At 37.2% G+C, this 22,210-nt stretch overlaps 1 protein-coding gene across 17 annotated transcripts in view; it reads left to right on the forward strand.

Annotated features, from left to right (window-relative positions):
- RBMS3 (RNA binding motif single stranded interacting protein 3) overlaps positions 1–22,210 on the forward strand; it is a 1,083,479-nt gene that overhangs the window by 1,004,127 nt on the left and 57,142 nt on the right. For 13 of the 17 annotated variants that reach the window (XM_079935204.1, XM_079935208.1, XM_079935207.1 and 10 more), the window contains 2 exons: positions 13,164–13,274; positions 20,241–20,288. In XM_079935204.1, the coding sequence (XP_079791330.1) occupies positions 13,164–13,274; positions 20,241–20,288 (159 nt within the window). The remainder of the gene's footprint in view (positions 1–13,163; positions 13,275–20,240; positions 20,289–22,210) is intronic. The other 4 variants (XM_079935198.1, XM_079935206.1, XM_079935203.1 and 1 more) reach the window with 1 other exon arrangement.

Below are 22,210 nucleotides of genomic sequence, written 5' to 3' on the forward strand. Positions count from 1 at the left end.
AGTTGTTGGCAGGCAGATGGCTTCGGGCCTGCTCTTGCATGAAATAAAGCAAACGTACGTGTTGAAAACCCCTGAGTAGTCAAATTGCCTGATTTTGCCAAACATTTATTTCCCCACCTATCGCACACACAATCTATGAGAAAGAGAAGGCGTGCCAAAAGAAAGGTGGGAGTAAATCTAGGAGGAAAAACTGGTTATGAATACTTTCTCTTGAATAACTTTAAAACAATAGTATAATTTTAGCTGGTGGTCAAAAAGTCAGAAAGATCCTTTTTGCTATAAGTTTATTTTAATGTATTTGCAGCCCCATGTTATCTTTTACAGAAGTTTTGAAAAGTAATATAAAGATGGTATATCATCAAGGCCCTAAGACGATAAACACTTCAAAATTTGAATACCAGTTAGTATATATAAAGACATATCTGTTTTCCTTCAGGGAGCAGTAGGAAATAATAAAACAAAAAAATTGGTGAACTATTTTTAAAAGAATAATGCTAGTTTATTTTCTCACCCCTGCTACCTTCAAAAATAAATTAAATACAGGCTTCCCTGGTGGCGCAGTGGTTGAGAGTCCACCTACCGATGCAGGGGACACGGGTTCGTGCCCAGATCTGGGAAGATCCCACATGCCGGGGAGAGGCTGGGCCCATGAGCCATGGCCGCTGAGCCTGCGCTTCCGGAGCCTGTGCTCCGCAACGGGAGAGGCCACAACAGTGAGAGGCCCGCGTACGGCAAAAAATTAATTAATTAATTAATTAATTAATTAATTAAATACAATGAAATTAGCATGTTTTTATTTCCTAAATAAAGTTGCTATAGAAAGACAAATTCTGACAATAGATTAGTCTGATAGCAAATAAATGCTGATGATTAGCAGATAAGAAATTTCTAGATCGCTTGTAACGTGACCCAAAGGGGTGCTACTGCCACTATCCCCCAAAACCACATTGCTGCAAACCATGAATTCATGCTGCTTCTGCCCCTGCCTGGATTGCAAAATGGATGCCACAGGCCCTGGTCACTTCTCATTCATCATCATCTTCAAAATCTAAGTCCTTCACAGGTACTTCTGTCTAACACTAGTCATATATCTACATCTTACAGCGAGGGAGTCTAGGAAATGTAGTGTTTTGGGTTTTTTTTTTTTCAATTCTATATTGAAAAGGCAGGATTCACTTTGGGGGAAACTAATAATATGCCAAGAGTATTAAAAAACAAATCTCTCCAGCCATGACTGACGGAGGCACCACAGGAAGTAGCTGGATTAAGCCAATGAGGGATAACCTAGCTAGTAGCCCTGAACAGAAGAGAGAGGATCTGGAGACATCTATGATGTGGGATTGGCAAGACTTGACTGTGGTATTGTTATGTGTGATGAGGGAAAAGAAGGCAAGGATGGCTTCGAATTTTACGTAGTATTCCAAGAATGGAACAGAGGAGAAAGAATATGCTCTGAGGATAGACAGAGAAAGAGAATGTTCAAAATGGGACATGGTAGTTTTGAGGTGCCTGAGATTCTAGGTTCAGTGAGCAGCTGGAAACTTGGGTTAAGAGTTCAGAAAAAAGGCCAAGACAACAAAGAACTTTTCAAAAACTTTCCTTTTTAAACTACCTTTAGACTAATTCCATAAGGGCCTAGCAAGTAGTAATATTTTGGAATTTTACTTCTGACACCTAACCCCCTGTATGTAGTTGTGATATGTACACAGATGCTGACTCACTGCTTTACAAGGCATTTAGCATCTCTTCCAACACTTGCCTGCAATAGCCATTTCAAACTCATCAATGGACAAGACATTATTTGGAGAGAAATGGAGGTTTCAGTTTGAGGGTTTTGCCATGCAAATATGTCCTGAGAAAAGAAAGGAAATTGTTTTGGAGAGGAGATTGTACGGATAAAGGCAGAAACCCTATGGAGACTATTGAGGAGATGAACTAAATATTACTGGCTGTTCGTGGTTATAACATATTTGCAGGAGGCGTATTAATGTTACAAAGACTATTTGAAGCTGCGTGGCCCTCAAATAGGAACCGAAAAGGGAATTAACAAAATGAGTAAGAAATACATGAAGAATTTCTTTAGAAGCAATGCAGTAGAATAATTACTCAGCTAGAGGCATGGCAGACATATAAAAAATAGAGCAAAGTTTCTCATACTTGACTTTGAATATGACTCACCTGGAAATCTTATCGAACTGCAGATTCTGATTCAGTGGGGCTGGAGTGGACCAGAGATTCTACACTAGGCTCCCAGATGACACTATCTGTGCCTGGACCACACTATGAAGAGCAAGGTACTAGAGAGTTTAAGACCGTTCTATTAAACAAAGAAAAAGTCACACCCACTGATATAGTAATACTGTTTAGGAGAAATGGCAATAAAATCTCAATGTAACTAAATTTCTAGCACAAATAATACAAAAAATAGAATACTGAAGAGTAGAAACATAAAGTTGGCTTTCATCTCATGTACTGGACAACTTGAGGTACATTAACTAACATCTCACATCCCTCAGAATATATCTTGGTTGGATGCTGCTAATATGTAACTTTTTTACCTTAGGATATGGCCATGCCACCAGGACGTATTTTATATCAGCGTTAGGTTACTAAACATTTCATCAACAGTGTATATACTAAGTTTGAGGCATGTTAGTGACAATAGTACTGATAGCAAGCGCACTTTAAAGGGAGTAAATCCCTTTTTGAATAGGGTCGTGGCTTCACACCTGTATCTTAGGTCTATTCAAGTTGGCAGCTTTAACCAGGCAAATTCCTAAAAATGTCTTAAAGGAGAAAACAAATAGCTCAGAAGTGTCCTCCGAGGGACCACAAAATAAAGTGCATTCTGTAACAAATTGCAGGACAAGGAATAGCAGCTTTCCTAGTAATATCCAGAATCAAGGTGCCTGTGACATATTTTGGTAATTTGCACTATATACAATGGCCATAAGTAGGGTAACAGACAGCCTTTCTTCTTGATCACTCCCGTGATTTAAGAAATGATCTCCCAGGCCCCTTCACCAATAGGATGCTGCAAGACCTTGACAATAATTTGCAGCAGGGTGTTTTGGCTTATTTGTCAGCAAGGAGAAATTTTTAATGAGAAGTTTTATGACAGCTCACAATCCTGAGCGCTAGTTAAAGTGAGACAAACATCTTACCAGACAAAAGATGCTGCCCATAAATATTCAGACCTCTGCTGGGAATCCTGTTTGCCTTATCGCTTGGAAGAAGTCTGGCCTGGAATCCTGCTTCTGATGTGCATTTTAAATTTCCTGTACGTTGAAAATCTGCTTGGAGGTATACAAAGTGATGGCTGTACAAGTGAATAAAGCATTTCTTCTCCATCACATGGCAAGGTTTGACAAGAATCTTAGGCATATATATGGCTCTTAAAGCAGTGTGTGGCATGTGAAAGCCCTCGTAAAAACAAGCTTATACTGTGATATATAAAGGAAATTTTGCAGCATTTGATTTGGTCCATGTAATTCTTGCATAAAATGGAAATCGTGCAGTGGATCCAACCTTAGAGTTCCTTGGGTGGTGTGCAGCCCTTAGAATTAGAAGCCCAGAAATTCTCTTGGTAAATGGCAAGACTGTCCAGCTGGCAGTGGTCAGATATGGGCACTTTTAAAGGAAAGCAGAGCAACTGAATGAATGGATTTTTAAGACCATGCAGTTGTCCAATCACCTTGTCCAGTTAGAACATAGAGTTGCTGTTACGTTTTTCATCTTTTTAAAGTCATGGCAGCCCTGTCAGATGAGCAAGTGCCCTTCACTCATTTAGAAGTTCAGCACCACTATGACCCATTTCATGACAGACACTGTGAAGGGCTCTGAAACCCTTAGAAAATAAAGTATCGTGAATGGCACAATGAACTTAGAATTCAGGGGAGAAATAAATAAGTATAAATAAGTGTACTCATGATCAGATGTATGCCAAAAGCTAGGAGACAAGAGAGGAGCAAATGACCTGGGTCAGACACAGGAGCTGTTCCCTAGAATGGAGCATTTGATAAGAATCTTAAGACACGCATGCAGATCTGCTGGAGGTGCCCAGGCAAAGACGCCAAGGATGGGAGAGCAAGATGGGTCGGAGACAGTTGCGTAGTTCAGTGTGCTGGAGGAGAGGCTTCATGTTGATGGGATTTAGATTAGAAGGGTAAATTGTAAGCCATGGGATCTTAATGGAACATGTGTACCATGCTCAAGGAGCCATCTTGGATCTACCTGCAGGGACCTTCTTTTGGAGATAAAATGTAGAAATGAGTAGGAAGGCACAACCTCAGGGGTGACCCTACTGCTCATTCAATCTAGATGGGGTAAGCAGGAATGGAAACTATTTTGATCTTATAATTGATCATCCTATCTACCCTTATACTCAAATATAACTTACAGTAGCCATTGGCTTATCAGTGCCAGTGTCCTAAACATGTGACATTTCCGCTATAAGACAATATTTTTCAAGATACTAACTCAGTTGTAAGCATGAAATCTAGGCTGTACTTTGGTAGAGAAGATAGTTTAACACAGTTTCCTTTATATCCTGTCTTGGAACTAAAATTAAAGAAAATCAGTTTTGCTCATCTTTAAAGTGACAAGTGTATTTTTTTTTTTAAGGTAGGAAAATGGTTGGGAGCTGTTATCTGTATTGATAGTATAATTTTCTATTATGTAATATATGTGATGAGTAGATATCAGAGGCTTTTTTTGTTCTTAAAAAATAGGGGGCTTCCCTGGTGGCGCAGTGGTTGAGAGTCCGCCTGCCAATGCAGGGGACATGGGTTCGTGCCCCGGTCCAGGAAGATCCCACATGCCACGCAGCGGCTAGGCCCATGAGCCATGGCCGCTGAGCCTGCGCGTCCGGAGCCTGTGCTCCGCAACGGGAGAGGCCACAGCAGTGAGAGGCCCGCGTACCAAAAAAAAAAAAAAAAAAAAAAATAGGGAAGATGGTGAAATATAATGTGACTAACCCATTCATTTGATAAGTGCCACAGCTTAATGGTCCTTAATATTTATTTATTTTTATTTTTCTCAAATCTCTTTTTAAAATTTTTTTCTTATTAGAAAAATTATGGAGCCTTTTACATCATTTCCCTGCTCATGCAACTTCTTTTTTTTTAATCAAAATATAGTTGATTTACAATGTTGTGTTAATTTCTGCTGTACAGCAAAGTGATTCATTTATATGTATATATACATTCATTTTTCATATTCTTTTCCATTATGGTTTATCATAGGATACTGAATATAGTTCTGTGTCATACAATAGGACCTTGTTGTTTATCCGTTCCATATATAATAGCTTACAAATCTCTTTAAACTGATTTTGGAACTGTGCAATGCACCTGGGTGAGGAAGCCATATACCACAGTGGCCCTGCAAATGGAGACAGAGGACTTAGGTTACACCATTAGTTTTCCCACACAAATAATGTGATTCCTTCACATCGTCTACCTCACACTGCATGGGTTTTTATGGCACATAGGTTTGTGTGTGGTGGATCTCGTGGCCGAGAGCCACACATTGATTACATGGTTGGAATGGGAGGTGATGAACACAAATCCACCCTTTGTTGCTGAAGACATAAGACTCTCTGAGGAGACCCTGGGATCCTTCTGTGCACACTTAATATTTCCAGTCTCAGCAATGATAATTCTTTAAGTAGAAATATGAAAAGAAAAGATTATATTGTAACCCACCTGCATGATGAAATTCCTTTTATAGTTTTAACCAGGTGTAGGAGTCTAATGATAAAAGAACTAACTGGTCTACTACACATTCAGTCAACAAAACCATTTGAGCCTTGGGCCTCAAGGTCTTCAAAATGTCAACTCTTCCTCAATTCTGTAATATATTTAAAAGCCATTGTACTCAATTAGAATTCTAAAGAAGCTTGTTAAAACATCAGAAGTCACTGCTAAACAAATTTCTTAATTTTAAGCACAGAACTCTAAAGGATTCAATAAAGCATTGTTGAGAATACTATTATCTATATACCTGCTTTGGTAAAAAATACTTCCATGTGACATATTTACTTAAATTCTCATTCAAAATGACACTCTTGTATAAATAAGCACTTAACCAGTAGTTGAAACCATTTTTCACAGTTGAATAAGCATGGTATATAATTAGGATTCTTTTAAAGGGGACTCCATGGTTAAAATGAATTTGGCTTTAGTGACTTTTAATATTACATATTTTTAATAAAACACTTCCAATTAATGGCAACTGAACCCAAAAGCAACATGAAATGAAGAATGTTTATAAGACTGTAAGAAAAAACCCTCTGTTTTTACAGTTGATAGATATTCTCTCATTAGATAAACTACGTACAAAACTCTTCTAAATTTACCACATAACAATGGAAGATGCCCTGCTTCTAAACATGATACCCCAAACCCACAGGTACACACCTCTAGGTAGTAGTCCACATATACCAATCAAATCTAATTTGTCTAAACTTAGAAAAGAGAAACCCAGCTCTAGTTAGCTGTGTTTCCAAAATAAATAGCAATATACATTTGAACTCAAAACTAACCATATAGGCTCTATAAAGTTACATAATGTAAAGTCAATAATAGTCTTGCTTCCTTTCATTGATAAATTATAGGATTTGGGCAATTGATTTAGATGTCAGGTATTTAAGAAACTGGTTTATAGCATAAATATAATCTCAGTGTAGAATCTAAGGTCTGCTGTTAGATGTAGGGAGCAGAGAGTGGATGCCTACTTTGTGCCATTTTCTAATTACTGTAATTTCAAATCTTTCTCATTTTGTGTAACTGGAGCTTATGAATATATATTTGTGTATACCAGGATTTCTGAACCCTAGCACTAGTGTTTTTGGCTGGATAATTCTTTGTTGTGGAGAATTGTTCTGTGTGTTGTGGGATATTCAGCAACCATAGCCTCTACACACGAGGTGTCAGTGGCACCCCTTCCCCAGTTTGACAACTAAAAATGTCTCCAGACATTGCCAAATGGCCCTTTTAGCCACTGCAGAATCACCCCTTGGTGAGGACCACTGGTGTATGCACATACACAGATACTTTTTATTTTGATAATTTCCATAAATATGTGACGGTGGCATTAGTAGAACTTTTTACATCAGGTGAATTTCAGATCTCATCTCTAAGGTTGTGGTGATTGAATATATTAATAAATGCACACATACGTGAGCACAACCTTGGTTTTGAAACTGTGCTGCCCTTTGTGAGAACAAGATTTTTCAGAATCTTTGGATTGCTTCCTTTTGACTATTAATCTCAAAATAACATTTGTAAGAACCTTTTGATTTGAGTTTTTCTCTTTCATCATTTTCCAACCAATATTTATGAAACATATATTACATGCCTCCTACTGTAGACAACACCACGACACTGTAAATAGACAGTTTGAACAAGCAAACGTGATTTCAGCCCTTTTAGAATGAACAATCGAAATTTTAAAAGTTGGTAAATGTTAGCCATTTTTAATTTTACTGAACAATTTGTGGTGCCGATATATAAAATTAATTCACAAACACTGTTTCAAGTATCTACTGCATGTAATTCATAATTACAGGGATTACAAATATGTGTAAACATTACCCTCGCCCTCTTGGAAGGTATATTGAAAGAAGCAAGTGGAGAATAATAAAGGGAAGGAAGGATAGGGGCTAACATGGGGTCCTCAAGGCAGCCTGGCTTCCACACCTGGTTATTCATGATTCTCCCAAGCCTCCAGTGTTTGTTGGAGATCATTCCAAAATGCTTCCAGAGTGGAAGTCTACCAGCTTTGCCACAGCTTTCTGGGTTTCAAATATATATATATATTTTTTTAAGACAGACCATCCTCTGCAAGTTGGACATTGATCAAGGTAGTTGAGGATTAATGAGCGTTTCTGAGGATGGGGAAATCTTTCCCAATCCTTTTTTATCTCTCCCTAGGCAGCCCTATGTAAACCTCACCAAGCACCCCTGCAAACAAAACAAAAGAAAACAAAACCCACGCCAACATCAACAAATGAAAAGGTGAAACATCTCTACATACACAGCATGGAGTGTCACACACTCATATAGCAAGGCGCCGCATTTGGTTAGCTATTTCCCAAGTTAAGTGAAATAACTTTATGCCATTTATATTATGAAAACATCATTGCTACTGGAAAATCCGTTACAGTAACTAGTTTACTTGTAAGGGCATATCATTCTCTGTACATCACATGTGCTAAAAATAGCCTGGTGTACGCAAACTCCACTAGGTATTTATTCTAGAAATATTAAAAACTGAGAACCAGAAAACACACAGATGAGAAAGAAGACAAATGACCTTAAACCACATTTTTTTAAGTCGTGTTGAATGATTACTACTAACAAGTCCTATGGTTTTGCATAAGTGACCATAGGAAAAGAGCACAATATGGGCTGCAAACATTTTTTTCTTTTTGGAAGAAACATAAAGTTTCTTTTTGTTTTTTTCTTATTTTTAATTTATTTTTTTATTGAAGTATAGTTGAATTACAATGTTGTGTTAATTACTGCTGTACAGCAAAGTGACTCAGTTATACACATATATACATTCTTTTTCATATTCTTTTCCATTATGGTTTGTCACAAGATATTGAATACAGTGCCCTGTGCTATACAGTAGGACCTTGTTGTTTATCCATCCTATATATACCAGTTTGGGCTGCAAACATTTTGACCTGAGACATCTAGATAGGACAAGAGGGAAAGAGAGGGTGATATTTCTTTTCCTTTTTTTCACTTACGTTATAATTTTCCTACCTTTTATTAATACTTTTACATTTCTGTGATTTCAGATTCAAGGCTCCCTAAGATTCCAAACAGGAAGGAATTTTAAATGTGCTCCAACACAAGCACACTGATCAAAAAGAAACATGTCAGATCATCAGACTGAGGCCTGAATTACTCAGATAATCACCCCATTTCAGCTCGTCAAAAATGCAGGCTTGACCTCTTTGCATTTTTAAACAAAATGTAATATAATTACTACACAAAGGCTCATACCCTATCACAAGATTGGTTTAAAACAAATAATTGAGAAACAGTATAAATAAAGTAAGACCAAGTATTTGTAGCACTGACTTATACAATAGCCGTTTATAGACAGAGCACACATCTCAAATTTAGGGGGCATCAGAATCATTTGGAGAGTTTATTTTATTTTATTTTATTTTGGAAATTCAACGACAATTTTACATTTTTAATAAAGGCTCAGAAATATTATTGCAGAGCAGGTGGTACAGAAAACTGGTCAAATTTGACATTGGTTAATAATTGAAGTGTGGAACGTGAAAATTGATATTGATTTCTTTCCTCTAATATTTGGAAGAGTTCTAAAAGGTAAATAAAATGAGATAACAAGATATATCAAGTCTCACTGATTTCTTTGATCACCTCCTCCCCACATATCACTCCTTCACCTACCATGTTTTGAATAATTCAATGCCCATAGTCTCCCCAGTTCAGTGCATTATAAAACACACTCAAGCTGGTGGAGAGTTTATTAAAACACAGATTCCAATGCCCGAAGCCCAGAGAGTCGAATTTAAATTCTTGATCTTATTTGGAGTGGCACTGGCCTAGAATATTGACATTCACAGGAACATTCATACAGGTAATTCTCATTGTGGTCCATATCATGGCATTAATGTAGGTTTTAAACCAGCTATGTGTGTTCTTGATGGGAGAGAGCCTTGCTGGTGTTTTCCCCAATTTGCCAATGATCCTATATTTCTGTTAGAAAATTAAAATATCAGTGAACTCTCCTAGACTTAAAATTTCTTTCAAATATTGGCAGGAGGTTAACAACACAGATGCTTTTGTGGCCTTAGGTCAGATATATTTATTCCACATCAATGATCTTTGGACACTTTATCCAAATCCTGTTGAAATTGTTTATTTCAGAATTAGGGCAAACGGCTCCACCCTATGACACTTGAGTGTGAACAGCTTTGTTTTGCAGAGGCCGTGGCTAAAACAGACCAGGCAGTCCCATCCGCTGTCTGGTCATTGTGCTTTTTAGTGGAATTACAGCATGTTACAGTATTTTTCTTTGCAGCTTAAACATTGAGCAAACCCAGACATCCGGAGATGCTAAAATGAAAAATCTGTTTCCTCTTGCTTTGCCATTTGCCAAGCAAACTCCGTCAGACAGCACATTCTATACCTTTTGAGTAAATGAAATTACCCTTAGTGTGTTGGCAACATCTGTCACAAAACACTCTTCAGTCTATGGCTTAAATGCATCGGATAGGAAGGGATTTAGTGAGGCACGATTATAATTTTGCATTAACAACCATAGATTTTTCTCTTCCTCTGTTGTTATTTTTTCTTTCTTTTTTCTCTCCCTCACACTTTTTCATGTCTTACACAATACAAAAGAGATTCTGTAGCTGAATTGCAATTGATGAACACAGTGACTGGCAAAGCCCAGTCTTTGTTGTAGATAACCAGCACTTCAAACTCCCTAAGTTGTCTGTCCCTGGTAAAGCGCCATCAAGACTGTGTGTTTCCCCAAGGGGTTCCTGTCTGCTATTTCCAACTTACTGCTTGTAAGTTTCTTCCATCCCTTGAGATTCTTAAGAAATGTATGATCTTATTCATTTGTTGGAATCCTGTGTTTCTTGAACATTTTTACTAAATTCGAATAAGAATGTATGACCTGATGTGTCCTCCCCCAAGAAGCCTTATTTCGTTGTTCATTTTATTTGCAGTAGCTGGCCTGGTTAGGAATGTTTCTCTTACGTTGTCTTCCGTGCCTAGCTTTGCTATTTCCAATTCTAAATGATGACACATCCCTCCCCCCACCACACACACACACACACACACACACACACACACACACACACACACACTCTTCGCTTTGATTGTCAGGTTTCTGGTTTATACACAGAAGCAGTGTTCACTCTGTGGCATCTGTAATCAAATGAGTCCCCAAGCACTTTCCATGAAAAGATTCTCTAAAGAGACCAGACGATCCTTCCGAAATTAATTCCTTCTATACTTATCATGCATGGATTTTGATTTATCTGTCTGTCACAGGCTCACCTTATCTCATTTACGTGTTGCCACCCCCAAAAAAGACTTAAGACTACCTCTCACACGGCTGGGGAGTGAGGTCACCCCTAGGGCATTGCGAAGAAAGTTTCCTGGCCAAACACAATTTGGTCTTTATCTCTGATATATGATGAACAATTCTTTATGTGACTAGGGCAATCTGATTAGAATTGTGGGGTTTCCGGGACTGTCACAAGTTAGCTGTGTGTCAGAACCTCTAGGGGTAAATATTCTAAGAAGATAGCCTAAATCTCAAGTTCAAGAAGAGTATTGAAGTCTTGCACCTGCTAAGGATTAGAATGTTGTAAAAGTGCCACATTTTGGCTAAAAAAAGAATGCTTCAGAACTTCTGTCTTAACTCTGAGATTATTTTATCGTTTATCCCTAAGTGATTTAAGAAGCGTCTCAGTTCTTCTCAAAGTATTTACTGCTAGTTTGATATGACAAATACCTGAAATAAAGGCTAGTAATTTTTTTCTTTTTTTTTAAGGAAAAAGTAAAGATGCTTTTGTTAAATTCAGGCAGCCGGAAGAAAAAGTGTTGTGTCTCTGAATTGTAATTAAGTAAAAGCTTATCATGTCTCTCATTTGAGAAGCATTCTGATGAATGACAGTTTATGGAAGCATCAAGAAATTCAAGCAATGCAAATGCACAACTATGTCTATTTACAAGCTACAGATTATAAAATAACATATGTGTTTTGATTGATTCTAGCTCAAAAATCCAAACGTCTTTGAGAACAAAGCTAGCTCTGTATATCAATCATTTACAAATATATGGTTCAGTTTCTATTTTCCTTCCGTACTGATGAGGTAGAGCCCACAAGGAAGGCTGAGTGACAGCCTGATCTTTTAACAGGTACAGTCAGGGAGCTGGATTTGGATAATAGCACGAGAAACTGATTATGCTGAGCTAAGGCATTTTAGGACATATTTGCTTGTGGGTAATTAGTTTGGGTGCTGAGATCCTTCCATCCACGTGAATCTGACTTATTTTTTTTTCTTCAAAATGTTTATTTATATGAAAAAAGTCACATAGAAAAATAATGTCTACAGAAAAAAATAGCATTCAGATTCATAATCATTTTTCTACCACTGGGTATTTAAATGAGCTTCTGCCTTTATTACTATCTTTAAAATAAAGCACTGGAATTATACAGTCTCAAAGATTCTATCCAACTCTAGCTTTTCCATTTAAAAAAAAAAATCTTTCCATTCTCTAAGTTAGTCAATTAAGGTGGAATAGTAGGATAGTGGAAAGGACAAGGAAGGGAAGGGTAGTATGGCCTGGCTCCAGGCTTCATGGGCCATGTGACACTTTGTATATGGAAAGAATTTTTTTTTATGTCTATTATTTCTTGCATTTCCAACAGTTATGATAAATTAAAAAGCATATTCTGGAAGTGGGCCTTTCCCTGATGAAACACTTGATATTTTTGCATTTAAAAAAATTTCAGTGCTGTTTCATTTGACCAGCGTTTAGCAGTTTAGTATCCTCTAGGCTTGTGTCAAAAGCACAGATAGAAAGAAAGTAGGTCAAAAGATTAGGAGGAAAAAAATATGGGAAATAGTAGCTTTGATTTTTATAACATTTGTGTTAGATTTTAATATGTCCTTTAAAGGTATCCCATCAAGAAACCCATCTGGACCAGAATTATCCCCCTGAGGGAAGGTTGTATTAAGGTGATCAAGAATTATCTGTATAAATCCTGGGTAAATGACAAAAACGAAAGTTTTACTCAATATCAAGAACAATTAGAGAATTTCCATAGTATTTATATTTTTCAGTCAGAGAAGTTTGTATGTAGAACAGTGAGAGAGGATATATCTGATGTCTTAGAATACATTCTACATTGAATATTGGAAGTATAAATGACAATGACAGATAAATCACATCAGAGATAAAGTCGCTAATGTTACATATTTAGACAGGCACAAAATGAAATGAAAGGATGTAAACATCACACATGGCTCAAGTTAGCCTTTTTAGTGAGAAGTAAGCACGTATGATGTTAACACAGCTACTGTGTTTATTTTTTTAAAGTTTCCTTCATTGTGGAACATGTTTTCAGTTGGACGTTGTGTGTGCTTATAGGGTGCTGTGATTACGCCAACAATGGACCATCCTATGTCAATGCAGCCAGCAAACATGATGGGCCCCTTGACACAACAGATGAATCACCTTTCGTTGGGCACAACAGGAACGGTGAGTTGAAGAGTTTGTTTCCTTTTCTTTTCTTGGACTTCATCAATATAAGGTGCAATACTCGCTGTTCTTACTGACATCATCAGCAGAACTGGTTCTGCACCACTGACTAACATGCCTTTTAGGTCCCACTGTGAATAAACTGCCCTCTGCATGCACAGTTCCAGGGCACATTTACTCGCATTGACAAGGCTGAAGGTTCTACCACGTTGCATTTAAATTTGTGTTACTTCTGGTTCCTATGATGCAATGCACCAGGTGTGTCTATTTTAGACCTTGTAACTTAATACACTTGAGCCTAGTTTTTCTTTCCCAGATATTTACCACTTCAGCTCACAGCATCCCCAGGTTATTCACAAGAGAGGGGCCAACCTTGATTATGACTAATATGTAGGGCTTTTTATTTACTTTCAATGTTTAAAGCAATGAAAAGTAATTGAGAACCTCACATAATCAACTTATTCTAATCTTTCTTTTGAATATGTCAACATAGATGATGTTCAAAAAAGGAAAGGAATCTAATGTACCTGATTTTTTTAATAGGTAGGGATGTTTTTGATTAGCCATTATTTTTCCTTAGGGCACAAAAGTATATTCAAAAATGCCCATTGCAGCCTTGCTTTTATATCAACAAGGCAGTTGAAATCATTGGCAAACCTTTGTTTTCTAAAAAATCTTTTCAAAGACAGTTCCCCAAAGGGTCAGGAGGGCAAATGTCAAATACAACATGGAATACTGCAACTTTATTATAGAGAACAATGAAAAATGTCAAAACCAATATCCTATGCAACAGTTTTTATTTTTCATAAATGTTAATGATGATAATTTTGTCATTTTTAAAGACAGAGAGAGGAAAACATGTATCTTCTTCTGAGTGAGACAGCTTTAATACTATAGAAAGCCTGATGGAGCCCTATTGCTTCTGTCTGTCCTTAGGAATATAACATCTCCTGATCTCAATGCCCCTCTCCATCCAGTTGAAGTAATGAACATGGAGATCTGTGGGACCCCTTCAACCATATGCCTCTATGACTTTATGCCTATATGTCTCATAGTCACCACTACTGTGATTCTTCTCAGTTATGCTGGCAACATCTCCAAACATCTAAGTACACTAGGTACATTAGCTGTATATTGGAGATTTTACCTTAAAGCAATGGCTTGCTTGCTACATAGATGTGTTGACTCACAGGCTTTTGAGGATTTAAGACGTTTCTGACATGTCCACTGAGGTCTCAGTAATCTGCTCTAAATAGGAGGAAAGTCTGTATACCTAGTGGAAAGAGTCCCATTGTTTCAATAAAGAAATTTAGTTTTATGAACATAAACAAAGTACCCATCTAGAAGGCCTCAGTTGCTGAACCTATAAAAAGCATTTGATGATACCTGTGTGTCTGAAAGCTTAGACTAGATCAAATGATTCTTTAGGTCTCTGAACTAGACTTTTAAAAGTCATGTCTAAGACTATGTTTAATTTTACAGTGTGGTACAGCTAATTTTCATTAGAATTTGAAGATACTATTTCTATAGCTTTTAGTAATGTGTGAAGATTATCTGTAGTCACTTTTCTCATTTATTAATAAAGCAGATCCCAGGACAATATTGGAAGGCTTGAAGTTTCTCATGTCCCACTACTGATTTCCCTTTATATCTGCTTTCCCCTACTTAAATGATCACAAATTATGAATAAATGAAGTAATGCACTTTTCCTGTATTGAATGACAAATTGTAATCCGATAAAGGAGGGAGTTGTAAGGCAAAGCATAAAAAGAAACACTTTATAAATTCTACTCATTTGAATCAAAAGCAAAGCCAGCTGACTCACTGAAATTCAAATTTGGAGGAAACTAGGAGAAATATGACCTAAGTTCATTGAGAATATGACTGAATCCTTTAAGAAATTGAAAAATAAGCTCAATTATATAGAACAGTGTCGGAAGTACAATACTTATTGATTCAATAATGTCTATTATGACTAGTGTTTGAGTATTTTCAAAAAGGATACGTTTATACAAGACCACAATTTTTGCCCAGCTGGTAATAGCCAAATTATTCAGTAATGATATATCCCCTTTTCCTTCTCAGAAAGCAAAAGTTTTAAGCATGTGGCTTATATTTAACATCAAATTTCTTTTAGCTTTTTTAAAAATTATTTTCCTCCTTCACATTTGTACTAATGCTTAAAAACATTATAAGCTTTATGTAAATTGATGTTTTGCAAAGGTTTAAAGTTTCATAAGGTTCTGAAAAGGCAGAGAGAAAACAGTATTAATTTTTAGACTTATTCAACAAAATATCACTGACAATGTTGAGTGTCCAGCAGGAAGTTATACTTTTTTCTTAAACTGTCACTCTTACACTTTGATATAATATCATAGATTCATTTTATCTGAATTTTTGATTGGCATTTGGAGTGGCTCTTATTGATTCTTTTGATTCTTTTAATCAGATTTCACCACCTTATTACATCTTTTCAACACACTTTATCCATTGCTGGGAAGGTGGCCTGGTATCATGGAAAGAACAGTGGGTGTTGAATTTGAGTTTAAAGCCTGGTTCTGCCCCCTTATTAGCTGTGCATGTTTAGGCAGGTTACTTGACCTCTCTGAACTTTTATTTCCTCTTTTGCAAAGTGGGAAAAGTAATGTTTATATCCCAGGGGTGTTGTGAGCGTTAATGGCATGAGATACGGAAAACTTCCAGTTTTTCAAGATAAACTACTTGGATTTTAATGGGAAATCTCCCTATGTTTGAATATTGGACCCAATTTTCCTAAGAGCTGTCAGTTTGTGACTCCTCCCCAAGGTTTTCCTGGTCCTCCTCTGATCTCTCTGGCCATTGCTTCTTTTCTTTCTTAGGCTGCTAAATAAGTTTGTAAACTTCTCATTCATATATGATTTCCTTAACCAGCTCCTCCACTTCGATGGTTTTGAACTCTGCCTTCTATGACGAAGACTCTTATATCTGAGTCCTCAGGGCTAACCTTGTCTTAGAATTTTAGACCATTTTAGAATTTTAGTCATTTGTCCAACCACTTGCTAAATATTTCCACGTGACTCTCCCTCTGACATCTCGAAGTCAACATGACCCAAACTAATCTCATGAGCTTCCCAAGCTTTCTCCCCACTGACCCTTCCTCTTATAGGGTCCTGCTCCTGTCCCCTCTCAAGCTGAACCCACGACCACTCACCGGGGGAGTCCAACACTACACTTAGGACCCAGTGTAGACCCTTTCCTTCTCAAGTCCCACCACATACAGTTACTATTCAAGTCCCATAGACATCTGTCAAATACATCCCTTCCTTCATATTCTAGAGTCTCTGCCCTGGGCCTTGTTTGATTAACTGTAATAGTCCCCTAACTGTTCTTCCTGTTTCCCACCTCAATTTACTCCAGTCTGTTCCCAGCCATATTGCCACAGCCAGTCAATCTAAAACTCTCCGACCACGTCTCTCTCCTACTATAATTTTCCAGAGGCTTTCAGACATCTGAGCTCACTGAAATTCTGCACAACAAGGTGTGAACAGTGACAAGTCAAGATTAAGACAGGAACCTCAAGTCCAGAAATAGTTTCCAGGGGCAGAGCAGAGAGATCCAGGGAGTAACCAAAGTAAGCAGGATTCAGGGCCAATGGGACCTGGAGCTAGATTAGAATTTTCCATCTTCAGAAGGGGTGCCTTAGGCCATACGCTATGTCCTGCTTTCTTTTCTAAGATCCCTGAGTAAAGGAAGTGTACTGAGCTGAGCCAAAGCCTCTTTTTCATCTTCATAAAATTAGATGTATTTGGTCCCCCATGACCCCACATTTTGAAAGGGATGCCTTGTAGGTTAATTAACCATTCTTTGCCACCTCAAATGTTTATCGTTCAATTCTTTGCCTATTTTTAAGCTGGACAGAATCTGCAGCGCTTAAAAGAAATGAATTTTATGCAAGCAGTATAACGGTTTTATTCCAGGGCTCTGCTGACCTTGAAGAAGTATCTAGCTTTTCTGCTTTTGTTTATTTTTTGTCACAGGATTCCCTCAAGGACCAAAACCCTATTATCCGTAATTTCTTATCAGTCTATTGTAAGCTTTAGCAGAAACCATTGGGGATTTTACTGTGTTATGAGAACCTCCAAATTGCATGACGATCTGGTTTTACAAGTTTCTTATCTCCTTTTCATTTGTTCAGTTGGTGGTCACCAGTGGCTTACAATGTCACCAGAATCTGTGGAAAGAAATAAAAAGTTTTTGTTCTGCAGCCTCCTTATCTGCAGTTCTGTTTGTGTCTCCAGACCACTGGTGATTTGTGACATCATTGGATTCTGGTGGTGTAACCTAGCCGCTCACAGAGATAATCTTGTAATTGTTCTTGACTTGTTCAACATAGTTCTCTCACAGTTTTCAGTGGCACCATCCCTCCTGTATTGCTTTGAAATTCTGATGGTATCAGGTGAAAATCCTGAATTATTCATTTTGCTTAGAGATTGTCTATTTTCAACTATTATCCAGGAATATAAGTATTAAGACAGAGTGATAAAAACCAATACACGATGTTAAATGGACTCATGATTGGGAAACAGTATCATAAATTCACAAGTGGTAATGAGTACATCTCCTGAAATGTTTTTTCAGGAAAAAGTATCAATCAATTAAAAATGGTTAAATACAAGAAAGAAAATATAGATGAAAAGGAAGAGTTTTTTAAAATTTATTTAGTCTTGTTGTAAGATAAGTGAATTTTTGAAGTTAGTACAATATAAACAATAAACAAGTAGGCATTAAGTGAAAGTCTAGTATTATGAAAGTTTATTTGCAAATAGTAAGCTTTTGCTGTTTAAAAACTAGATTCTGAATTCCAATAAATTAGCAAAAAATACAAAATTACCAATGTATAAAATGCCAAAGAAATGAACAGATAGTTGATAAAGGAGGAAATAGAAAGCCAAAAAACATATGAAAAATGATCAACTTAACAGTAAATCTAATACAGACACACACATATAACCCATTAAATAAAGTTATTAAAATAATACACATTGCTGACGAAGGTGTGGGGAGATATACATTCTCAAGCATGGATAGTGTGATGGTAGGAATCCAAATTTGTGAAAGTGTCAGCTGGATAGCAGGGTGGGCCTGAAAGACATTTCAAAAATAGCTCTATTCCCCGACCAAATAGTTGTAGTTTTGAAGACCTATTCTCTGGAAATATTCTAGAATAACAGAAAATATATCTTAAAAATATTCAGCCCAGTGTTCTTTATAATGTCTAATAAGGAAGATTAAATAAATCATAATCCATCCATAAACTAGAATGTAATGCAGCATGAAGTTATAAGTGTATAAAATAATTAGGAAGGAATTAACTATCATGTTAAATCAAAAGAGCAGGATGTAAATTTGCATGTGTGAAGTTCGTATCAACTATGAAAAAATATTTATGAAATAAGGCTATAACAAGTACAAACAAGTGTGATGGTTTCTAGATGATGGGATTAGGGATAATTTCTATATTAATCATGATACTTTTCTACATTCTCTAAGAATTCAACAATGAGCATGATTTTTTATAAATTCTAAAATGTTATAAATATATTCTTGGAAAATGACTAGTGTCACAGTCTTGTTTGTTTGTAGTAATAATGTGTGCTTAGTTTTTTAAAAGATAATCAGAGTTACTACCAGTATTAATAAAATATTTGGAGACCCCTTGAAAATGATTTTATATATTCTAGATTTGGGGATTATAATCAAGTCACTAGTTCACATACCTGTTCTGAGAAACAGAATAACTCATGCCTAAGGTTTACTTGCATTTGAATCTTTGATCAATGCTTGCTTGGCTGGCCTTGCATTGTTCAAGTTCTAATCTGTCTTTTCACACACCGTTCACTCATGGGAGAGTGATCAACATTGTCCTTTTGTGGCAAGGAGATGAAACGGATAAATTTGTGATAGTCCAAATTAAGTTACCAAGTAGGTGGACAAGTGAAGTTTGAGGTTTTAGTTTTTAAAATGGAATAATGATCATATGAATGGAATGAGGGTCATGCAAAAGCACCCTTTTAACCATGTTTGGGCAGTTTATTTGAATATGAGCAATACCCGGTCCCTTTTACACAGTTTACCCTCCAAGGGGAGCTGGAGAAATTAGAACTTTCCATTTTTAGAAGTGGGGCCATGTCCCACTTTCCTTTGTAAGATCCCTGGCTAAAGAAATGATATTAAGCCAAAACCTCTTTTTCATCTTTAAAAAAGCAGTTATATTTGGTCCCACATCACCCCAACTTTTGAAATGTTTGTCACGTTGTTTAATTAACCTCGATCTACAATTTGCCACCTCCAGTTTTATGACACTTTGGAAAAAGACAGCAGCCATCTGTTGAATATATTCTGTTCTATTGATCTGTGTCTTCACGATACCAGCACACGAAACTCCTTGGCCTCGACCACTGGGGACAGAGCCCAAGATGAGTGGTCAATAACAAAATTCTAGCTTCAAAACATGTCAGCCTCCATAGAATTTGGGAATGTGCAAATTTTTCATTTATCTCTTTTGAAATTGTAGTTATTTCTTTTGTTCTCCAGGACTGGGGTTTCATATTGCACTTTGGTCCCCTTCCTGACGGGCCACTTTGTAGAACTTTTGTGTCAGCCAAAGAGGGTACATATTGCAAGTTGATGACCCAAGGGAGGGACCAAAGTTATGAAAGATGAGGAAGACGACAATACTCTGGGACAGATGATGCTGTCCTCGCAGGTCACACGACGCCTAACGACACGTCCAGAGTGGTGGTTGTGGGGACCGTTGTGTCAACTGTCAACTGTCAAGGGGTCAGAGTGCCTCCTTGAGTGCTTGAAGGCAGGAGCCTTAGGTACCATGTGACATACAGTGGGCACTTCCACGTTTTAGAGCTAAAATTCTATTTTATTTTCTTTTGTACTTCATTGCATTCTTTCTCATGCTCTTTTCATTCAAAGATTCAGTCCCAAGACAGGATTATGATACTCCACCAGCTGTTGTGTCAGGTAGGAAAATTCTAATTCCTTTAAGACTTGATTGGATGGGAGAGAGGGAGCTTGCCTGGTTTTTCTCCAAAACTCTTTAAAGCAGTGATTCTCAAACAGTGATACTAAGCAGGCATTTCAATTTCAGTTCCGGGGTGGGGGGTTAGCATATGTGGTTCAAAAAAGGATATTTAATATTCCAATCCAGTTTTGTGTATGGAAAATAAATGTGTTGCTTTTGAAATAAAAAGTAAAAGCTCAAAGACTTTTGGTCTATGAAGGATACACAGAAAATTGAGTCTATGTTCTGTGTATCAGTAATTCTTAGTGTTGGAGCGTTCATTAGACTTTCTGGGAAATTGGAGAAGGATACTTGTGTTTATCAAAAGAGGGCACAGATGAATAAAAGTAGTTTGAGAAGCACTGCTTTAGAGACCGGAATTCCTCTGAAATCAGAAAATCATCCCATTTTGCTTGCTCAGCACCCACTATAGTGTCTGACACATAGTAGGTACTCGATATAATTGTTGAATGAATCAAAACTTCAAATTTGTTCCAAAAATGGTGTTTTGGATATTGAAAGAAAATCTGCCAATGTTCCACTTGTACAACAAAGTGGCAGAGGTTGATTTGAGAATTCGTTAGTGTCTCGAGCATTTTAATTAGCAATATTGAAGTAGTTTCATAAAATCCAGTGGTGCAGTTTGTCACAGAGTATACATATGTGAAGACATGAGTTTTAATTTTGAACAGCACAGATCTTCTTGTGCTTTCATCTTGATTTTGCATTTTGGTGTCTTGCAAAGAGGAAAATGGGCACAAGTTTTCATTTTTGTTGATTTTAACTAAATAAAATACTGGCAGCATGAAGGGCTTTGAACTCTTTAATCCTTTGATGTGTCAGATGATGAGGACATAAAATCTAAACCAAGAAAGGGCACTGGAGAGAGAGAGCGAGAGACAAAGGCCAGAAACTGAATGGGAGAGCCCAGAGAGCAGCAGAGTCTGGCAACTGAATGGTGGTTTTCAAGCAGAGAACATCATGTTCTTGGCCACCTGGTTCGCTTGACCCAGCATATTCAGGGTAATCCTTTTCTCATGTCTTGTGGACTTGTTTAATTATGCTCATGGCTGAATATTCCTCTTAGAAGTTCAGTTGAGAAGCAATGAGTTAGCTTTCAGCTGTGAAGTTACTTTGGTCCTCCTGGAAATCTCTATAAGTTGTCATTAATGAAAATACCACTTATCTTTCCCTAAAGTGTATTACCTGTCATATCTTCATGTGCCTGTTTTATTTAGGATATGGGACCCCTGGGAAGATGCTTTCTCTAACGTATGTAGCCTTTACTTTGTTTACCGTGTGGCATCTTTGTTTAACAAGAGGCATCTACTCTTAATAATTTGCCAGTATTGATAATAATGAAAGACACAAAATGGAACTTTCCTTCAACTAGGTTTTCTGATTTCACTTTCAAAAACACAATGGAAAAATCAATGAAAACATCAAAAGCACTTACTAGATGTGTGTCATGGGTCAGGCTCTACACAAATCAATTGTGGCAGAACATCTGGAGGCAAATCTGGACTCAGAGTTCCCACCTAATTCCATAGTCAGGCGCCACTGAGAGTCCTTGAGCAGAGAAATGACTTGATCAAAGCAGTGCTTTGAGAAACTTAATCTGGCAGTTTGGTGTGTGCTTGAGGAATAAGACACAGTAATTACGTAGAACATTTAGAAAGCTCAGATATGATATCACTAAACTAAAATAAGTGCTAAGACCCCAGTGAAATACAAAGGGACTAAAATAGAAGTGACAGGAAAAATAACACTTTGGGAGATTTTACAGTTGTTTTCCCCTTACAAGATTGGGTTGGTGGTTTGACATCTTATAAATTTGCACAGACTTCTTTGGCCTCTTTAGTCCATCTCTAAATGAAAATAG

The sequence above is a fragment of the Stenella coeruleoalba genome, assembly GCF_951394435.1.
Source record: "Stenella coeruleoalba genome assembly, chromosome: 10".
In the NCBI taxonomy this organism is placed as follows: Eukaryota; Metazoa; Chordata; class Mammalia; order Artiodactyla; family Delphinidae; genus Stenella; species Stenella coeruleoalba.